We start from the raw sequence: 9,016 nt of genomic DNA on the forward strand, positions 1-9,016 counted from the left end.
ATGGTTAATACCCATAACCACCCATTTAAATTTTAAAGGTAAACGGTTATACCCATAACCGTTTATTTATCTAAACAGTTACCCATAACCGTAACCGTAAAATTTAAATGGACGGGTAACCGCAGTTACCCATAACCGATGGGTATTTGCCCATCCCTAACCCTAACCTTCAACCCTAATTGTCAGTATGATTATACTTGCACCCTTGCATCTCTCTCTCCTCACTCTAAAGATAGAGTTTATACTCCAGGATAACTTAGGGTTACATGTATTGTTTTCATGCCAAAAATGTGACATTATTTAGTGATTAACGTTTATGTTTTTTTGGGTAAACAATCGGAAGTAAACACAAAGAAAAACCAAAACAAAATATCACGAGGTCCTAACGTATTTTTTTTTTAATGATTTTGATATAACAGAAACGTCGCTATAAAAGCATTGACTTCCTTCCCCGATGACATTATACACTTAACAATACTTGGTCAACTACTAAAAAAACTCATGGTAAGTGTCAACTAGAGTTCGCAAAATTATTCGATTTGTTTTTCCTTCTAAATGCGATAAACGATCACTTGCCGTCTTATTTGATGCTTTCTTCTGGGGATGAGCACTGCAAGCAGAAGCAATACAATTATTGGACTTTATTTCTTAATTTATTTTGCATAGGGAAAAAGGCATTGTCCCAAATACCCAGTCGTGCTTTATATTATATCTGTTTTGTGGTTTATTTTTTGCGATTCATGCAGAAATAATTCCTCGACATGGTTGGTTGTACTGTGTATTTTATTAGAGATTTTAATAATTAATATATATAATATATATATATATATATGAGAACTTTAACGAAAAGCTCTAGGTACTGTTCACTTTAATAAAAAATCATATTTTTACACTAAAAAGTCAATCATGGTACTATTCACTTTACGCTTTATTTTGTCTTTATCAATAAAACTCAACGTTTTCAAGTCATTTTTATTAGTTTTCCTTATATATATATGACCTGGTGCTGCTGCGATCCGCAGCATGTGTGCGGCAACATATGTATAGAAAGGTTGGATTTAATTCAATCTTGTACCTTTTGGTTAAACTGCAACTTTTGGTTATAAGAAATGATACTTATTCAAATTGTATGAGGAGTAATGCTATTCATACAATATTTTTATACCACATTTTCATACAATCTTAGGTGACATTTGATGGCATTTAAAGTGGACAGCCACATCATTTGAATTAATCAGATTTTTAAATTTAGTTCAATATTTAATAAACTAATAATTAAGAAAAACTAGTTAATTAAATGATCATTGTGGTATACATGACTCTTTCTCCTTCATTTCCTTGAGTTTTGCAAATTTTTGAATGATGTGGCTGTCCACATCAGATGCCACCTAAGGTGGTATAGAAATGTTGTATAAAAACATGTTATGAATAACATTACTCTTGTATGAGTAGAATTAAAAGATGTAATCAGTCAATATTTATTTTATGGAAATTCTAAATAGAAGATATGTTTTTTGGGTCAACACTATTAAGAAGGGTTGTATATCTTCAACTAAAATGAAAGGACTCAATGAACGGGTGCTTTAATGTCTATAAATATCTATTGTGGCATAATATTTCACACACAATTTCAGAAATTTGTTTCTATATTCCTTGTTCTCTTCTCTCTTCATTATATTCATACAATTTCTTTCTAATTATTTCTAAGGGAATATAATTTGGTTTTGTTAATCAAATATTCTATACTTTGTTGTATTCTATAAGTAATTTGCTAAGAATCCTTTAACAAACTTATTCGAGTGAGGACAAATATCACTTTTAAAAAATGATTCAAATTATATCTCAAAATCATTCTTTAATTTATTCTCTATATTTATACATTTACTCCAACTAGACTGCTGTTGTCAAAACCCATAGGTATGGAGTCAATGGACGGCAGTTGTTCAATTGGGAGCACTTTTATAATCATAAAAATACTTTTATATATAATTCTTCTTCCTACTCTTCGTGTTTATCGTTCTTCCCTAACCCTATAGGTTGGTCTTGGCCGTTGGGAATTTGATGGGTTGTTTATTTATTTATTTATTTATTTGTTTTGTCATGGGGGCGGGGGGTGGGGAAGGATGACATACCACTGTACAAATACGAGAAACTCCTTTGTATACGTATGGTATTATTTTTTATATGCAATTTTCCTTGTTCCTCGGTGATTGATACTAACAGAAGTCAAGTTCGATTTAATTATTATTCTACGGAGTATTATAGTTTATTCATGCGAATTGCAGGATTCAATTTTCTTTGATTTTACTTTTGTAGTTGCTAAATATGCATGAATCTCTAATCGTTCGAAGCAATTTTGTGTTACCATTGGCGATTCATACAACTAAATTCTTTTAGTTTATCAACTATTTGGCAGAGTTAGGTATTTTTTAGTGGGTAGATGGGCTAACCTAAAATTAAAGTTGCAACTTGTAATAGGAAGAAAACATATAGCATCAATCTTGTTCATAACAGCTTAACAAGTAAAAAGAAGAAATATCTATCAAGTTGTGCCCTTTAATTCTTAATGGAATTGATATCCTTTGCTATTTCATCTAAATTAACATTTTCAGCAAGGGGCGTAGGCAACATTGAAGTTTATTCTTTGAGTGGTGAAAGACTACAGTCTACTAGTGTATGGCAGTAATGACATTAAAGTTTTTAATTTAATACTATAAATTTTTAGTTTTGGCTAAAATGATTAGTTTTTTAGCATTTAAAATACTTTTATTGTTTTATATACTCTAAAAGCAAACTTAGGATCCAGACTTTTCATTAGTTTGGCGAGGTAGGACAATTAAAGGGTAATGTTAGGAAGACTAAATGTGTAAATTAAATTTTGTAAACTAAATTACATGAAAATTGATGATTGGATTATTACTTAAGTGTTGATTAACATGCTTATTTCTCATTGGTGACATATCATTTAATTTACAAATTTAGTCTACCTAGCATTACTCATACAATTATGGATAATACTAGGAAAACCAAATACCAAATTATGCGTCATTAATAGGAAATAAGCACGCTAATTATCATTAAGTAATAATCCAATCATCAACATCCACAAAGTTTACAAAATTTAGTCTCCTTAGCGTTACCCAAAAATTATATAGTAGCCTACCTAGCATTACTCATAAAAAATAAGGAAAACTAATGAAAATGACTTGAAAACTTTAAGTTTTAACGATAAGGACAAAATAAAGGGTAAATTGAATAGTACTAGGATTGACTTTTTAGTGTAAAAATATGGTTTTTCGTTAAAGTGAACAGTACCAGGAGCTTTTCGTTAAAGTTCTCAAAAAAATATGGATAATGCTAGGAAAACCAAATATTTAAATCAAATTTAAAAATCAAATGATGTATCATCAATAATTAATAAGCACATTAGTCAACACCATGTAATAATCCAATTATCAACATCCACAAAGTTTACAAAATTTAATCTCATTAGCATTACCCAAAAATTATATAATAGCCTAACTAATTAGTATATTTAATAATAAAGAACTCAAATCCTCCGTATGCTATAGGCCACCGTAACCATGAACGTGGCTCCACCAATGCAACTACAAAAGTAAAGGGCTTACGATATGGAATTCTTGTGAATGAAGAATAAGTAATGCCGAAACGAATAAAAACTTGAATTTAAATAATATATAGTCCATGAGTGGTACCGGCCAAAAGAAAACATGTATAGTAATGGCAGAAAAATTGGAGGTGGGTGACGTTGCTAAAAGACTTTTTAATTAAAATGGTTTATGAGATTTGCATAACTTCTCATTTTGATCATTAAGATTTGAAATCAATAGAAGTGGTCCTTGAGTTTGTCGGTCATCAATCATTTTGGTCATTCCTTGAAAAATCTCTATTAAATAAGTTTAAAATGACAAAAATACCCGAATTTTTGTCAAATCATTTTGGCCCATTTTTTATTAAATTAAGGTATTTTTGTCATTTGGTTCTTATTTAACATAATTTTTCAAGGAATGACCAAAATGATTGATGGTGGATAAATTCAATGATCACTTCTATTAATTTCAAATCTCAGAGATTAAAGTGATGAGTTATATAAATTTCAAGAACTATTTTGACTAAAAAGTATTGCTAAAAATGGCTGGTTGGAATATGGACGTCGTAGACGCAAATTCACATTAACAGGTTACGTGATTCACTTGTTTTATCAAATTTTCATCACAACACCAACTAATTAGTTACAACCAACTAATTAGTTACAATTTCGATCTCAGAACAAAATTTAGTTGCCATATCAGTATCAATATCACATCTTGTTCTTGTAGAAAGAACAATATCAGTATCTACTTGTTTTTTAACTTAAAAGATTTTTCCTTTGGCCCAAAAAGTAGGTCTTTTCTACAAGCTTAGTGTGCTTGATTGACATTAACGTTTGATTTTAAGTCTCAGACAATTTAGATTGCCTTGAAATTCATGTGAAATTTAACCATCACAAGATGGCTCAATGGTTGAGGATGAATTTCAAGCTCGTATTTCACATGACATGTCTTAGGTTCGATTTATAGCACTGGTGAACCACACGTTGGTGGCTAGAAGGAGGCTTAAATGCTCTTGTGAGTCTTCCCGACCCTTAAAAGGGTGGACTATTGTGGCAAAACCACCAGTTAGTTCCTTGAAAGATAAAAAAAAATTCATGCGACAATTTCCTTACCTAGACCTAATTAATTAATAAAAACTCATTGATCTAGCCTAAAACCAAAAATAACTCTTGATATATTCCTAAGTACTAAAGAATATATTGATCTTAAACTAAATCATTTTTTCCCTCAAAACAATGAATTTTTAAATAGTAGATCATTGAATATTTCAAGTTGGGGTTGAAGATATAAGTTCCATTCAACTTTAGACAATGGTAAACACAATGTTCTCAAACAACGATCGGAATGCCAATAGATCCGGAAGCCAATAGATCCAAATCCTCTTGAATTTGTCCAAAGGAAGATGGTTTTAATAAGTATATTTTATTTGAATTATAGAAGTTTCGAGTAAATTTTTAGTGCGCCTAGAACACGGTTACATGACTTTATTATTTCACTCAAATCATAATATATGTATTGATTTTATTATGCATAAAAAATGAGACATATTAATCATGTTGTTTATTCTTATTATAACGCGTGAAATAGTACAACACGTGACTTGTGTTTCTGACAATCTTAAAGTCATTTTCTTGAATTCTCACTCTTCATTCTTGCTTTTATGATATCCATACAAAAGAAAAATGCTTAACCATATTTACAAAAAAGAAGTAAAAAAAAAATTAGAAACAAAATAGGGCTTGAAGAAAATAAAGTGAAGCAAATTTCTTCAAGGAACATTCGGGGAACCAAGAAAATTCATCTTACGAGTTATAAGTAGAAATGTCTAGACTCTAGAATTTCTTGTGTCACTTTGAATATTCTGTTCTCCCTTCTTCCAAGTGACACGACTTCAACTTTGCCTCTTTTGTTTTTTTTTTTTTTTCTTTTTTCTTTTGGAAGTAATAGAGGAATTGCTCAATTGATGTAGACAAATCAGTACATGAAGATAAAAAACAAAATAAAAATAAAAAGAGAAAAAATATGCAAATAAAATTCTCATGAGAATACTTTCTTAATTTTAAATGAATAGCCCTAAATTTTAATGAGTTTTTGTGATGATTTTTTTTTTCCTCTTAAAACGATATTATTTATATTCCTCAATTGAATGAGTGGACTAACTCTAAACTTCAAAATTACGTAAAACGATAAAAGAATATTCAAACTCAAGTATTAAAGAGGGAGTCATAATACTTCGGCTAATTCGACTAAATTCGCAAACCAACTACAAAACAAGGTGTGAGAAAGAGAAAAAAAACAAACAATAACATCAAATAAATAAAGAATTTCAGTGGGAAGAATGAATTATAAAATTTTATTTTTAAAAATGGAAAAGGAAAATATTTTAAAGAAAAGAAAATTGATGGGGTGCCACGTATGTGTGAGAGAGAGATGGGAAGGAGGGGAACCATGCGTGAAGAGAAGGTGGCTCATGGATTTATCATTTTTTAATATCAAATGATGTTTCTGGAAGACGTAACATGTTTTGTCTGTCTATATATACCCTTTTCCCCTCCCTCTTTCCTCCTCATCTTTCCTTTCCGATTCCCTTCATCCTCCTCCCTCTGCAATCTCCACACCTCTCTCTGTTTTTCCATTGACGCCTCTGCTTCAAAGCTGACAGAGAAAAGAAAACCCACCAAAACCCACCTCTCAAATCTTGCTGGTATGCACTCAACTTCCCTCTATCTGTTCCTTGTTTTGTTTGTGAGTCTGTTTCTTCGAATGGTTTTTCCTCTTGGGTTGCTGTGTTTTCTGATTCTCGAGCTGAAAAGCTGATTCATCGTCCAGCGATTCAGCTCAAGGATCAAAGGGGTTCTTGCCTATTCTTTTTTTGTTTTGGTTTTTAGTTGGTTTTATATAAAACCATGGAACTTGATACCCTGTTGAAGAACAACAAAAAGGTGACACAAATTGCATAAAACAACACTTACTTAGATCTATCATGTTTTAGGCTGCTTAGTTCACCTGTTTTCCCTAACAGGATTGTCTCTTCTAGTCAACCTAAAGCATTGAAAACATAGGTATTTCTGGCCTCTCTGTTGATTTTCGACTACATTTTCAACTCGATGTGTTTATTGGTGGCGATGTGGAAGACATGTGTTTGTGTTAGGTTTCCATCAATTTAAAGTCAAGCCGCAGAGATTGTTTGAGGTTGATAACATAATATTTGCTTATTCTCACCTAACCGATATCTGTTTAAGCCTACCTAAATATGTTCACTTTAGAACGACTCCCTCAAGAGCAGATTTTATATGAATTCATTTAAGCTTGAAACTTTGAGGTTGAAATTGTTAATCTTTAACTTTCAAGATTAAATGATTTGTACAAAATCCGTTCTTGAGGGAATCGTTCTAAAATGGTACCGAAATATTTAGTATTTGGCTTCTGAACATTCCTGAACATTTCTGTTCTATGAACATGGCAAATACCTGTTCTTATCATATACTGTTTGGTTTAACTTTTCTTTACTAATTTGATTAGTTATATATTGGTGGGACTATTTGTGTTTAACTTTTTACATTTGAATCCAATGATTTTCAATCGCGTAAATTTGATGCTTTCTTGTTACCATGATTGATCCTTTGAAGTCTTGTTGATTGCATTTAGGCATCTCTATGTAGCCTTTTCCGTTGTTATCGTTGAACTTTCGCTAGAAGCTGATTTTCAGACCATGATTTTAACGTTCTTCTTGTTCCATGTCTCAGATTTACGCAGCTACGAACTACTACTTTCTCGATCAGTTAAGATGGCTACAGAGCAGAACTTTCCAGAGGTTGTGGCTCAAAATAACTCCATTGGACAAGATAAATGTTCGTATGAAAAATGGAATACCGTGTCTGATGAAGTAGCAGACTCCGACAACAAATCCTGTGGCACCTTCGACTGCAGCATCTGCTTAGACTCTGTGCAGGATCCAGTGGTCACCCTCTGTGGTCATCTCTACTGCTGGCCTTGCATATACAAGTGGCTTCAGTTCCAGAGCCCGTCTTCCGAAAACCAAGATGAGCAGAAACTGCCCCAGTGCCCTGTATGCAAAGCTGAAGTCTCCGAGTCCTCTCTAATCCCACTCTATGGCCGGGGACAAACTACAAAAACCACAAAGCCCTCGAAAGGCAAGGCTCCTCATCTTGGTGTAGTGATTCCGAGAAGACCCCTTCGTCCTTGTGGGGTTGACACGCCGCGATCAGCCGGTACCCCAACCACTCCATACGTTACTCCACAACTTCATTATCGGAGTTCTCCTTACGGTTCACAACTAAACAGTCCCCTACAAGGCCCAATGAATAATCCGGGCGTCGCCACAACCACGATCACTCCAGGAGTTGGAATGTTTGGTGAAATGGTATATGCAAGGGTTTTTGGCAACTCGTTAGCAAACTTTTATACTTATTCGAATTCATATAATCTCGCGGGGAGCGGTAGTCCGAGGGTTAGAAGGCATGTAATGCAGGCTGATGAGTCGCTCAGCAGAATATGTTTTTTTCTCTTCTGTTGCTTTATGTTGTGCCTTCTTTTGTTCTGAACAAATTTTTACCTCCCCTTAACTTGCCCGATTAATTGTACCTGTAAAAATGAGTACAAGAAAGAGACGTGCGGATTCAACCAGATGAGTGTGTTGCTAATTTAATGTCAATGGTGAAATAGTTTCTTTTTTATTCCGTCGTCTCCCGTTTGAGGAGAAACTTACATAGTTTCAGAATATACATCCAGTTACAAGGCAGATTTTCTCGCGTGCGTTATACGCTTGTCGGTGATATGCTTACCAGTTTTACATGGTATCTAAATTGCATTACTGAACTTTTTCACTCCTAACACAGATATATATGCATTACAGAAGTACAATTTGGAATGATTAGACTGCAGTTTTGGTTGGTTTTGCTTTTGTCGTCGTGAGGAAAGTGGGATGCTAGTTCTTGCTTGAGTGGGACTAGCTTCCGGGAAAGAACGAATTCCGGACAGAAATGCGGCAATTCTACCAGGCCTAAAGCCAAGGCACGAAAAAGGACTGAACATCCAACAAAAATAAAAGAAAAAAGACAGAAAATTATGTTAAAGAATTAAGAGATAGAATAACTTATATAGATATAATTGATCAGTAATTCATCAACAATATCATAATTAATAGTAATATCATCACGAGCTGATCATACCATTTAATTTAATTTGAGATTTTAAATGGTTAAGTATAATTCTTCTTGGTTTCCTTGTGAATCGGCCCCTTGTAACAAAAAATGAAAATTGAGATATAATTGATTAAAAAATTCTACACACTTTGATCTTAGTAAATGAAATATTGATATGAGATATACCAAATCTAAAAGAATGGGTTTAGATTAAATATACATTTTAGGTTAGATACC

The 9,016-nt window shown here is 32.8% G+C and overlaps 1 protein-coding gene across 1 annotated transcript; it reads left to right on the forward strand.

Moving 5' to 3' along the window:
- The first annotated feature begins 6,148 nt into the window (after positions 1-6,148).
- LOC103412741 (E3 ubiquitin-protein ligase RMA1H1-like) lies at positions 6,149-8,261 on the forward strand. The gene is made up of 2 exons (XM_029097465.2): positions 6,149-6,318; positions 7,361-8,261. The coding sequence occupies exon 2, from the start codon at positions 7,402-7,404 to the stop codon at positions 8,176-8,178; it is 777 nt and encodes a 258-aa protein (XP_028953298.2). The 5' UTR covers positions 6,149-6,318; positions 7,361-7,401; the 3' UTR covers positions 8,179-8,261.
- Positions 8,262-9,016: the final 755 nt, after the last annotated feature.

The sequence above is a fragment of the Malus domestica genome, chromosome 17 (assembly GCF_042453785.1).
Source record: "Malus domestica chromosome 17, GDT2T_hap1".
NCBI classification, from domain to species: domain Eukaryota; kingdom Viridiplantae; phylum Streptophyta; class Magnoliopsida; order Rosales; family Rosaceae; genus Malus; species Malus domestica.

Coding starts and splice junctions, on each gene's coding strand:
- LOC103412741 (XM_029097465.2), top strand. CDS start 7,402: ATGGCTACAGAGCAGAACTTTCCAGAGGTTGTGGCTCAAAATAACTCC.